Raw genomic sequence first — 14702 nt, forward strand, 5'->3', positions numbered from 1 at the left:
TAAGTTCTTGCCATAAAAATAAATAAATTTAGAATTTTTACTTATTTTAAACGTGAACAACGATTTGTTCAAACTGAACGCTTGTTTTATGAACCTCGAAAGTTTACTAGGGTTAGGTATTAAATTCGGTACTAAAGCGCTGTTGTTTTCTATTATACGACATTGATAGGCAAATTGTTTGCTCTACAAGTTCCTGTTTGACGTTACAACGCAAATCCAAACACATAATCAGTTGAGAAGTATGTTAATATTTATAATTAGACTTATTATAACATAAATAATAATAATCATTATAAATATTTCAAATAAAGTAATATAATGTACTTTTTGTAAATATGATCGGTCCGATTTAAAAATTATTTACAATAAATTCGTAAACAAAATTATTAAGTTTTTCTCGTGCATGAAAAAGTATCGTTTATTTTATTTTTATTTGCAATAGGATTCGTTTTATTTGCTAATATTATTATTTTAAATATTTTTTTGTCAAGTGGCCGTTAGTACCTACCTACATATAATTATTTTGTAAGTTGTACTAGTATATATATTCAAATATTTATAGTTTTAAGTATTGTAAATTAAGTCATGACCACCATCCAAAACCATTTGTAAAATTAACCGTTGACCCATTCGAACGAATTAATTATATCAAAAATATATGAAAATAATTTTTAATACATTGTAAATACAAAAATGTACTGACTGTACGTGACTTACCTGATATTAACATTTCAAGCAATTACATTATAGTTCTGATTGACCTTACATGTGTTTTTAAATCGGTCAAAATAATTTTTTTTATGACTTACATATTGATGACGAAATAGTTTGGAGGGGTCTAAAAGTGTATGTGTGTTCTGTAACGAAGCCTACTATACTACTATATACTTAGTACTGGCTATTGAAATATTACCTTTACAAGTGTGACCATGAAATATGGAACTCTTATATGAAAGATTAATCTTAACGAGTGACACCAATCATCAACATAAAGAGTTGTTCTGGTTTAACTTTCACATATTCATGAATATTTTGAAATAAATTATTAATTAAAATTAATATATATTTAAATTATAATTAATTATAATATAATAATATTATAATTAATTAAAATTATTAGTAAATTTGTAACACATTGTTTTTTTTTTAAGTTTTAAAATTTGTATAAATACTGTAAATAAGTTATGTCGTATTTGTAATATAAGAAAATAATTGTACACAACAATTATTTTTGTACTGTAAAAACATGTTGTATTTAAAACTATTCTTAATTAAGAGATTATATAATATATTGTATCTGAATTTGGTCTTTTATTTCACGACATTCGTTTATGTACAATGATTTCCTTTTTTGCTGGGTTCTGACTGCAAATTAATAAAATATCATAAACATCACTTCCGCTTGAAATATCCCACTGCTCTTAGGTCTTATTCCCCATGTAGAAGAAGGATCAGAGCTTAATCCACCACGCTGCTCCAATGCGGGTTGGCGGATATATTCCCAATTATGAGTAACGATCATTATCAGTTGTACATGTTTAAAACCGGGACCGCCGGACTGCACCAACACCCAGACCATGGCAAACATCTGTATAGCCAATACAAATGTTTGTCGTGTGCGGGGATCGAACCAGCAACCGCCAGCGCAACATCCATAAACCAGTGCTCTCCGCCATCTTTCCGCCAACGCCTATATGTTGCTCAACCACTTTTTCTATCTTTCAGAGAAAGTCATATGAAAATCGGTTTAGCCGTTCAAAAGATAAACCTGGACAAACTGGAAGATAGATAGACAATACTTTTAAAATCGCTTGTTTGTGTTTCAGTAGGTATCGTGTAAATAGCTATATGCACTTGAAAAAACACAGTCATTTTGAAATCACAGATAAACACTTCAATTTTATTTACATGTACAGATAGATGCAAAATGTATATTTTAAGCCTTGTTTTTGTCTGCCTGTATAATATATCTCTCTTATGGACTTCGGTTGGTCAAAGTTTTATTATGTGAATTGGTAATAAAACCGAATGAACACAGTTGGACAGATTCTTTGCGTGTCGATGTAGTTTGCAAATTATCAATTAGTAATCAACAACTAGCAAATGATTCATTAGCAAGTTAATAATATAGTTTAGATCGATTGTATGTTTGTGATATTTTAGTGGAAAAAATATAATATGTGCTGTGTGGTTACGGCCGTAAAGGATATATCCACCCCCTCTCTACCCGTGGGTGTCGTAAGAGGCGACTAAGGGATAACACAGTTTCAACGTTCGTCTACCACCTTGGAACTTAAAAAACCGACCGATGGCGGGATAACCATTCAACTGCTGGCTTTCAAATACACAGGCCGAAGATGGGCAGCAGCGTCTTCGGTGCGCCAAAGCCAGCCCTGCGGTCACAAACCCGCGTGCCCAGCGTGGTGACTATGGGCAACACACATGAGCTCATGCCATTTTTGGCGTGAGCTTGTGGAGGCCTATGTCCAGCAGTGGACTGCGATAGGCTGAAGTGATAGTGGAAAAATATGTTTTTTTTGGCGTAGGTTATATTTCTAGAAAGTATTTTCTCATTCTTAATCTCGTCACGTACAATAGATAGAGACAATTGTTAGGTTAATATAATTTATTTATTTAGTTAGGGTAACATATTCATACTAATTATATAATATGACACGTTAAAATAAAGAATGATAAATGAATTCCTAAATTTTTAATTACAATTATTTTAATACCAAAATTTATATACACTAAATCCTAAGAATTACTAAAGCCATTTAAACGGAAAAATATTACAAAGTATTGTGATTGCTGAAGGACATCAGCCTCTAAACGCCCCACAGTTGAGCTGAGACCTTTTTTCGTTATGTGAAAAGAATAGTATTGTGATGGATTGAGTTTAATTCTAGGAACTACAACTTTCATTTAAATGACACTTGTCTTGGGGTCACTACGATCTAGTAGAAGATTGGTGTAAATTGGTTATTTATTTATTTATTTACACTTTATAGTACACCAAACAAATAAAATAAGCAAGCAACATTTGCAATAATTTGTAGAAAAAAATGTACAAAAGGCGGCCTTATTGCTAAAGAGCAATCTCTTCCAGACAATCTTAGGGCTAGTTATTAAAGTTTCATTTCATAATACTAGTCAGATTACTTTCACAAATAATATTTTTTTATGAAATTATAAAGAAGAAAAAAAAAACATTATAAAAATAAAAAGTAGCTTGTTTAACATTTGTCAACTAATTAATATCTTCAAGTATAATTTTTCCTTAATAATCTGATGAATTACGACAACCCTATTGGTTAGCGAGTATACTTGGAAAACATTTGCACAAGTACTGATAATAATAAAACGTACTTATCTTTATTATTTATATACACATTATTGCAACCGTCAATCAATTCTAATCTTGATTGTTCAACTCAGCAGTCGTCAATATACAATGCAGTTTAAAATTTTTATTACGTTTGCTCTAATTTTTACATATTTAGAGGTTTCAAAATCTTACGATTTAAGCGTTGGGAACCCATTGAAGAACAAGTTGCACACTAATAAGACAGTTTTGCTTCCAGCTATTGCGGGGGTCGTGAGAAGTGAAATAATCGATGTAAGACCACAGAGGCCAATAAAGGTACGGTAACTCTTGTATACGTCTTATTGACATTTAGCCTTCAGGAAGGACACAGGAGGATATATTTTGTTCAAGATTTTAGCTGCCTGACTGAGGACGTACCTCAAACTTACAGAAGATCACAATTAAATAATTCTGCTTTCAAGCAGTGTTTTGTTGGTAAGTAAGGTAGCCAGAGCTCCATCAGAGGGTCAGAGATATGGTCGGCAATTTTCTTGCAATGCTCCTGATGTCGCTGGCGTTCATAGGCTACAATATTTGCTTACGATCCCGCGGTACGTATCGTACGCTTGTTTTCCACTTCTATATTAAAGAAATAATTGTGTTTGCTCGCAAACAAAAAAAACCGACTTCAATTACATTGACGAGTAATAACAACGTAGATCGACGAAAAAATAGTCAACTAACTACGCGTTATCAAAGATTACTCAAAATTTATATGTGACCACATGACAAACATCAGCTTTCGATTAAATTTTTCGATTAAATTTTTTAGTTCTAAGTTTGTGAAATAAAGATATTATTATTATTATTATTATTATTAAATTAAAAATTATTAAAATCGGTACACCCAGTAAAAAGTTATTGCGGATTTTCAAGAAATTTCCTCGACTTCTCTGGGATTCCATCATCAGATCCTGGTTTCCTTATCATGGTAATAAATTAGAGATATCTTCTTTCCAACAAAAAAAGAATTATCAAAATCGGTACACCCAGTAAAAAGTTATTGCGGATTTTCAAGAGTTTCCCTCGATTTCTCTGGGATCCCATCATCAGATCCTGGTTTCCTTATCATCGTACTAAACTTGGGATATCTCCTTTCCAACAAAAAAAGAATTATCAAAATCGGTACATCCAGTAAAAAGTTATGCGGTATAATAAACGTAGGTCGACGAAAAAAGCGTCAAGTAAAAACGCATTATTAGATATAACTCGAAAAGTAGATCTCAAATAAATTTAAATGGGACCAATTGGCACACACCATCTTTGGATTAAAAAAAAATTGTCGAAATCGGTCCACACGGTCAAAAGTTCTGATGTAACATACATAAAAAAAATACAGTCGAATTGAGAACCTCCTCCTTTTTTGGAAGTCGGTTAAAAATACCACAGGCCTTTTCTTTTTTTAGGAATAATGAGATTCATGTGCTATGTTGCTATTCATGTGCTATGTTGCTATTCATGTGCTATGTGCTATGTTGTACATGACGTCACTTATTTGAAATAAATACTTAAAAGATGCATATTCTCAAATATTGTTTTTGTTGCTATCCTGGATTCAAACTCGCGACCTTTCAAATATCATATTTTATCAATAAATCAATTCTAATTACTAATATATAAGGTAAATAGCAGCGGATATATGGACTTAATAAATTAATTTATAACGGTTCAAAAAATATTTTTTGAATACTCCTAGTTGAAAATAATTTATTAATAATATTTAGATCTTGTACACAAATACAATACTTAATTCTTTTATTTTCAGGCTATAAAAGCAATAGATTTAAACAAATCGAGTGTTCGACCAAATATAACTTTGGGAGGACTTGGATACAATTTCGTTTCTATAAAACTGAAAAGTGACCGCGGAAAGAGTCTCAAATATAGAGTTGAAGTGTATGTATAGTAAAATTTCCTTACGAAGGGACCTGATGCATCTTTAAATATCACTTGTAATACTAATAATAACAAAGATATGATGTGATGTGATAAGTAAACGAATATGTTGAACTATGTTGTCCTTTTATTTTATCACTTTGTATATGAGAATAACTTTAATTAGAGTTGGCGTAGAAGTCACAGCATTGACCGATTCTGTTAGACCATATCCAAAAATTCTACCTTTTTTCAGTTATGAAATGTAACATACTAGGAAATTTATTACCTTCATAACAATTCTGTCATGTATACATAATATCCTTTTCAAAACTAAATTAATTTTGTTTAGTATTTTCATTTACCATTATAAACATAAGATAACGTTTCCAAAACGTAAACGAAACAACATAACTTCTATGTATTATTTATGTAAAACTCATAAACGATAACAGATGATTGAACGTTATTTATTGAAGAAACATCGCTTCCGATGCAAATTTTCTTCCAGTTTCTACCTAATCTCTGACTTCGAGGGTATTAAAACTTATAAATAAAATAAACACAATATTCGTACAATATCTTATTTATTCGCTAACGAAAAATGATTAAATGTATATTTTATTAAAATGCCTTAAATTTGATAAATAAATATTGATGTAGTTAGTTTTAACATTTTGTTTGTAATATAAAATATTAAACATAATCAAATTCAGTTGGAAAAGTTTTGTATAACTTAAATTCCAACGCTGCTTATTTATATACTAGCTGTACCTGTAACTTCATTCGATTGGGACATTCTATCTGGATACTTGTTATTTTTTTAACGGCGTGATTCTAATCCCGTGGACTATGGGATAAAAAATATATGTTGCCATGTGACCTCCTTTATCTTAGCTGTTACAAAGACAAATTGTAATATAGACAAACATTTAAAAACGTTTTTTTTTTAAGAATATATTTTTCACGCGTAAATGCTGATGTCTGCCATGTCCGATTGAGAATTCCGGAACAAAATGTAACCTGTATTATATATTTTGAAATTACAGACATACAATTTTATTTAATTTTATTTATTTTACATATAATTATATATATATATATATATATATATATATATATTACTTATTATTATATATATAATTGTATCTGTACGGAATCATTTTAAAGTAAATATGTATAGTGTTCTTCATATTTTATTTAATTAGTATTTATTAGTAGTGTTATATTACAATAATTTATTATTATTATATTCATTAATATTGCTATATATATGTATATACATCAATATAAAGAATGCTCTTCTTATTTATAGGAATATAAAAAATTAAACGATATAATTCTTTATTAATTTTTTAAACCTTGCATTCGAACTTTCAACATTGGGTTCATAAATTTTAAGCTTGAACTTTTGATCATTAATTTGTTTCATTTAAATGCCTGTCAGAGCTCGTGTACTGAATTAAGAGAGGTAAGTGATCGCGAAATGACTGTGAAATTAATGATCAGAGGCATTACAATTAGAACCTCTGTAAATCTCTTAAATGCTACGAAACGATAAATTAATAAATTAATGAGACCGCGTCTTGGCAAACGCAGTGTGGGACGTCCTCCGGCCCGTTGGACCGACGATCTACGTAAGATTACCGGTGTAGGCTGGATGAGGATTGCGGAAAACCGGGATGTGTGGCGCGAACTTGTGGAGGCCTATGTCCAGCAGTGGACTGCAATAGGCTAAAACTGACTGACTGACTGACTGATAAGTTAATTACAAATATTTTTTATATTACATCGTATAGAAGATTAAGGTTATATAAAATTTAAAAAGCCTCTAAGTTAATCTGCGAATGCATTTCTACTTTTAAATAGTAGTTTAGGAAAAAATAAATAAAAATTTTGAATTAAACAAGAAACAGAATTAAATATTCTTGAACTCCGATGATTTTACTATGGTTATCTCGTATATGTGTGTATAAAAAAATATATATATATATGAAAATAAATATATATACATACAAAATGACAAAACTAAAAGAGTATTTTAATACCAAATTCAAATCGAAAATTTGTATATATGACTACTGGGCGACAAACAACTATTTAATTATAAACTCTTAACTTTATGCTACACCAGCATTTACTACCAAGCAATTAACTTTATATCAACTTAAGGCGCATATTAATTTATAGTTCAATTTTAATTTAACAGGTAATGTTACTTAATTAATGTTTAGGACTGAAAACAAAATGTAATATTGCAAAATTTATTGCTATTCTAATTTTCAACATAATAAGCAGTTTCGTTTTAAGGTTAGATAAAGTTATAGTGTTTTATATATAATAAATCTTGTTTTGTATGAGTTATATACAAACCGAGTAAAAGAAAATTAAGAAAATTTTAATTTATTATATTAAAATTATAATTTAGTATGAGAGACATAATATCAAGTAAAATAAAAAAAATGGTGGGGGAGGGGTCGGTTTGACAACGCTATGGCAATGCTCCTTGTATTTCTGGCGTACAAAAGGTACGGCATCCGCTTACCATCTTGCGGACCGTACTCTTATTTGTCAACTTTGTAATATAAAAAAATCATTGTGGATAAAAGATAATTATTTGAGGATAACTCAATTCTGTTTTTTTAGTTATAATTATGTTCAGTTGACAAAACATTTCTTGTAAAATTTGGCAGAGAAATTATTAATTTTAAGAAATTTTTTAATATAATAATATAAAAAATGGCCAGTATAAATGATTATAGCTGTAATGTAATTATGATTTGCACATAAAAATGAAATATAAATATTATTTTTATATAAGAAATATTTTTTTTCACAAAGCATACTTTTTATAAGCGAATTACTTTTTATAAGTGAATTATTGTGCAAAGTCAGCTAAAAATTTCAGCTTTATAAGATTCGGTATTCGATTCGAAGACTTTCCAGCAGCTGTCAACGAAACTTTCCGTGAATCCAACTCTGCGATCTCAATATTTCATATTAGTTCCGGATTTATTTTCGACAATCTGACAAAACCGTACAATATAGCAAAAGGACATCAATTTTCCAACAGACAGATTCCAATGCATTTTAAGCAAAGAAATAAAATTTTTGTTTATTGCGTTCTTTTTTTACCTTTATTATAACGCGATACTAAATACAAGTAATGTACACTTTCACGCTCAAATTGTTCGATACTTTGCAATGAAATTTATTATGTAGCTTATTTCGACTGAGCCCGTAAGGCTCCAGTCACCATACAGTAGCGTTTTTTATTCGGGGATTGATAGATCGTTCGTTTCGCTGCCCCGAGTCTGTTAAAAATTATTTGATCAAATATTATTTATTTGTTGATTAATTTAAATATATATTAATTGGCCGTTTCCTAAAACACAGAAACGGACGACTGAATGTGTACTTTAAAAAAACATATTATTTATTGTATTTTAAGATTCACACAGGCTTTTATCTCCATGTCTTTAATTAAACTTTACGCTTATCGTACAGGTGTTTTATTACTTCAGACTGCTGATCGACAGTCCTGTGACTGCCTAGTAAAACTAGGACGTAATTAGCCGCTGACGTGTCGGTTCTCTATCAAAATATCTTGTTTTTTTTTTCTCTCTTAAAGATTAAGACTGGGACATTAAAATTAGTGTTTAAAAAAGGCAACATACACTTTTTCTTCAGTCTAAAGCATACTTCAATATTTATAATTATTGTAAATTATTGTTAAAAGTTAAATGTCCCAAAGAAATTACATGGATTCTTCAAAACATTGTTATTGAAAAATATTTGTTATACATATAATAGCATTATTATGAAAACTGTTATTGCTTAACGCTTACGTAACTTAATTCAATCGAGCTAAAAGGGGACCCAACTTCAATGGATCTTAATAAACGAATATATGATCTTAACTTTACATCCATTATTCGAAAACCTTCGTAGTTAAATTAACTTAAACATCACCTTAAAATATACCTTAAAAGTTATGCTTAAAATCTATTTTAGCAAAACAGGTCTACACTCATCTTAAGCCGTGTAATAAAAAAAAATTAAACTTAGAATGGTTGATATCAGTTGGAAGAACGGAATTTTTAAAAGATACTGTCAAAAATCTCACTAATCTTAACGCAATATTGAATTATTTTTAAAATTACTACTTACTTACGCTTTATATTGCAAGACTCCATATTATTTTATTTACAGTTACTAACTTGTTTTTTATTTTTATAATATATTTTATAAATAATTTATAATAGTTAATTAACTATTGCTTTGAAACAAGAGTGCACAATTACTAATTATATTATTATTTTTGTTTTCATAAAAATGTATTCCCTTATTTGTAATATTTGGTACTTTACAAAACTTAGTCACTGACGAATTCTGCATAATCTTTAACACGCTTTCATTAATAATTAATAAAGAGTAACTGCGGAATTTCTTTCCGATTTTTCTCTGCAGAATCAACATTCTGAATCGGTGGTAGTTTCATTTTTACCTATAATTAATTAATGAAAACCAATATAATTTTAATTTGTAAAATGACGATCAAAAGTTTTTTTGATTCTAATGACAAACATAAGAAAAAATGTATATAAAGGATTAGTAATTTAAAGCTTTATAGGTAGAATAAATTCTATCGGATTTTTAAAAATATTCAATGATTATTATAAATACTTTTTTCTCTATCAGTTATGTAACTTTCTTTTTACAATTGCAAGAATAGCGCAACGTAGCTATAAAGCGAGCAGTTCAAAGGTCAAGCATAGTGAATATCTGCCATTGTGATGTTATTCGTGCTTAGAGAATTGTCATCGTGAGATTTCAACCAGAAAAAAAGATAAGACTTAAAATGAAATTGGTATTAAGTTTTAACTGTAACAAAAAAAAACTATTTTTTTTTAAATTATTGTAACAAAAAAATTAATAAAATATATTTTATAGACCTTACGCATAAACACGTGGATATTTTATTATATTTGTTTGACACGATTTTTATACGACAGGCTTTATATATTTTCTTAGGGAATGAATTCAAAAAGAAAAATATAAATGTGTATAAAGTGTATAACTCATACCTTTATTGCGTTTGAAATTCTGAAAATATGCTTCATCAAAGTAATCTAAAACTCTGGGTTGGTTAGACAAGAAATATTTATTATAAGTACGTATTTTCATTCATTGAAAGTAAATTATTATTACTTTAATAATTTGGGCGTAATTTTCAGAAAATCTTCTTATCAGTGAAAATTATTATTTTATTCATTTATATAATCCCTTTGAAATAAATATTTTGTTTTGACTTGTGCCATATTGAATATAACGAAATAAAATGTTCATATACTTTGCAAATTACGTCAAAGATACGCCTTCGCACAAATATTATGAATACACTAATATATTCATAAATATTTATTGCAATAAATTACTCATTAGCACCGACAGACGGTTGCCCTGTTCAACGAACTGTTAAGCGCATGAAGTTAGAATACTTTTCATTTTTTTTTTGAAAATTTTGAATTTTATGCGCCAATTTCCTAATTTTTCATTCCATAAAATCATTTTAAAAGCTGTAAGAAATCTTCGAAGCAAAAAATTAGCCCAATCGGTCAAGTCGTTCTCGAGTTTTGCGCTAAAAACACATTTAGCGCGATTCATGTATATTTATATAGAATATTATATATATTACTAGTTGACCCCGCAAACATTGTTTTGTCATATATGCCTTAACTCCCCCCCCACCCCTCTTATAATTTAGGGGTATGAAAAATAGTTGTTGGACGATTCTCAGACCTACTCAATACGCACACAGAATTTTATAAAAATCGGTCTACCCGTTTCGGATGAGTATGGTAAGTGACGTTGTGACACGAGAATTTTATTTATAAGATTACTCTGTCAGTTTATCATATATATACGTGATACGATAATAATGACGCCCAGCAATATATTGCGCGATTACTACGCGATTGTCATATTTTTTTTATGAAAGTTTAGGTTTATGAAAAATCGAGGCTGTATTCTATCTACATATATTTTTTTTTACTAAATGTAATATTTATAATACTCAAAAATATTTCTTCATTTTATATAGCGAATTGGGAATGGATACAATGCTAACTGAACAGGAATAATGATTTTTGTTAATCAAATTATTCTAAGAAGCTTTACTCTTAAGTAATGTCAATTGAATTAATAATATTCCTGAAACGGTTGGAGGATTCGCACTTTCATTTTAATCAAATATTTAAATTATATTCAAAACTCAGTGAGGTAAACTCTATTTAATAAAATTATTATCATATTTAAATTACAATGAGTAATTAATTATTTAACGATAAACTAAATGAAAAAAAATATAAATGTTTTAATTTATTGGCTAAAATTTGTTAAAGCCGTCGATTGTGAGTGATGTTCATCATTTGATAAATTTGAAACCGGCATGAGTGACGCCAACGAAACTTTTTTGCGTAATAACAAAAATGTCCCCCGACTCCGGAAATGGTTGTTTTATTATAAAATTATTTAGTTATGTTTATTTTTGTTTCATTAATAAACTATTAAAGTTTTGACCAGCTATTTGAAACATGATTGGATGGACATGTTACCTCAGTATTGTTGTTTGAAACATCATTAAAAATATAATAAAAGTTTTATTGCTTCGACTTAATCCACTTTTAAAACGGATAAGTAAAGCTCTTGGAGAGTTTTAACGTAGAAACTGTATAAGTTTGGCAATAAATCTTGTCGCTATTTTAATAACCATAAATCCAAATGTATTTTGCATTTCCTATTCGAATTTTATGTTTTCATCTATACATACATACATACATACATATATATATATATATAATAAAATGGTAGGAAAGTCAAAACTGTACATTGAATATTCTTTTAAAGAATACTTTGGATGTGATCTACAATCGACACCGAAGCCGAAAATATAGTTTTTAGAATTTTTGTCTGTTTGTCTGTATGTATGTATGTCCGGGATAAACTCAAAAAGTATTGCATGGATTTACTTCAAATTTGGCACGAATATTATTAAGAAGTCGGGTCAATATATAGGTTACATATTATCACGCTATCACCTACGGGGAACGAGCAATGAACCTTTATTTCTTCAACGCATTCTGTAACAACGTGTAATCTAACGACGCATATTTGTTATTACGAGTATGTTAATAACCATGTCATAAGCTAGCTTCACACTATAAATTAAGACATTCTGTAGTATATTTAGTATCAGCATTGCACCCGTGCGAAGCCGGGGTGGGTCGCTAATTTATTTAATAAATTGCTAACCACAAAACAAGTGGGAAAATAATTATATATTTTTTATATTTTTAACAAACTCATTGTTAAATATATTTATATATAGTAAGTCCATACGTCGCAAGTATAATATTTATATCATGATTTATGAAGTCAAGTCTAAACAGAGTAATTTTAACGCTGCTTGGACTACGCGCAAACCCCACTCCTAATAGCAATATAATCTAATTACTGACCTACTATTTCCTCAGAAAATCTGCATAATCTCAGAGCTTAAGATATTTTTGTCTACATTTATATTTCTTAATGTTATATATTATGGGTGTTACAGTGGTTAACGTAAGATTTATGTATATATTTTACTTTCTGTCGTCCGCGTTGACAAGAAAAAAATACGAGTACATGGATGGACGGCAACGTGCAATGGAATGGGCTATGCTTGGGTCTCTCTCAATGATAGGATTAGAAATGAGACTATCCGCGAGAGAACTAAAGTAAGCGACATAGCCCAGGTGGGAGGCCTATATCCAGCCGTGGACTGCAATAGGCTGAGCTGACTGACTGACTGACTGACATGGATGTACAAGTTCTAACTGCATGATTTCATCCCCGCTAAATATTAATTTATATCAGATTATTTTATTATAATAAATTTTACTGCTACTTTGTCTCAGTCGATAATTTAGTCCTGAGACGCAATAAGACACATAAAATTGGATACGAAATTCAAGATAACTATATAAAAAAACTGAGGTTTGGGATACATAACAAAAATAATCACGAACTATACCCATTATGTAAATTAAAAACCTACACAGGCCAGATAACTCAATAAAGCGACGAAATGAGTTTATTTAATAAAACTCATCTTAGAGTTAAAATTGGTTGGGTCGGTTTCACGTGACGAAAAATTTCGGGACTTTGGGCCGTCAACACGTAGACTTGACATAGAAAAACTCTTACGGAGCCTTTGGGATATATCCACTTGTGTCCTTCCAACGCAACGTAGGGTTGAAGAAGTATTTTTACGTTTTATTGCATTGATTCATTAAATGGATGTCATTGTTATGGAAAAAAAGAAAATTGGATATTTTTTTATCATTCACTTCTTATAAAATTACTACAAAAATGTTTATAATGCAAATATTTTATTTTCATAATCAAAACAAAAGTCTCGTCTTCTATTTGTGATAACGTTAAAACAGGTTCAAAACTACATATAATATAAGTTGTACAGAAGTACAACGAGATCCCATAGCAAGATAAACAATATTTAATCAAAATTTATTTTTACATAATTATAAATTTAGAAGAATTTTTTCTTTTCGCAAAGTGTAATTATTTATATCCGAGAAAAAAATGCATTATGCAGTAAAATTTTTCTAATAAACTACGACTCCTTAACATATTTTTATTAGTTTTTTACATCAACAAATATAAACGCCATGTTATTAATTAACCTGTCATAATATGTGTTAAAATTTTGACCTTAAATTTCAGGGATGCACATAATAAACAGATATATAAGTATAATGTTTAACTGGTGTTTTATACTTAATCATGCTTGGAGTATGACATTTTATTGTTTCATTTGATTTTTAAATAAACCTTCATTTGACCTTTTAAAAACATAAAAATATATATATTATGCATACCAATATTGAATGTTATTATTTGAAAGTATATTAAACAACAACTTTACCATGACGTAACTTTTAAGGAAATAAAAATATCTTTCAAAAATTTCTTTATTTCTTTTACGTCATTTATAAAAATCTGTGGTATTTTTTAGGGTGATGTGTTTAGTACAGTTATGTTTTATATATTTATGTAAGCACAAGGGATCTCGATTATATTATTGAGTAATAATGACGTGATTTAATCTCTAAGAAATAAATTTATACAGCATATGCTCCCATGCCTCTCTCCACATCACACTCTTCCTTTCATAAAGTTATAGGTGAGTAATTTTCACTCGATGTACAATGGCGGTACCATACATATACAAAAAGTTATTATAAGACGAACATTACAGTAATACTAATACTATGCAGGATTATAGATATAACACTAATATCAAAGTGTTTACCCTTGATCAATCCGTAAGCACAGCCGTGCGTATTGTGTTTAAAAAGTCAAACTTGAAAGTAATCCTGGCTAAATTCCCTGACTTATT

General features: G+C 29.2%; 1 protein-coding gene across 1 annotated transcript; it reads left to right on the forward strand.

Moving 5' to 3' along the window:
• The first annotated feature begins 3377 nt into the window (after nucleotides 1-3377).
• On the forward strand, nucleotides 3378-5380 carry LOC123654669. Its single transcript, XM_045590559.1, has 2 exons — nucleotides 3378-3643; nucleotides 5133-5380. The coding sequence occupies exons 1-2, from the start codon at nucleotides 3455-3457 to the stop codon at nucleotides 5271-5273; spliced, it is 330 nt and encodes a 109-aa protein (XP_045446515.1). The 5' UTR covers nucleotides 3378-3454; the 3' UTR covers nucleotides 5274-5380.
• The last annotated feature ends 9322 nt before the right edge of the window (nucleotides 5381-14702 follow it).

Source organism: Melitaea cinxia, chromosome 6 (genome assembly GCF_905220565.1).
Source record: "Melitaea cinxia chromosome 6, ilMelCinx1.1, whole genome shotgun sequence".
Classification (NCBI taxonomy): Eukaryota; Metazoa; Arthropoda; class Insecta; order Lepidoptera; family Nymphalidae; genus Melitaea; species Melitaea cinxia.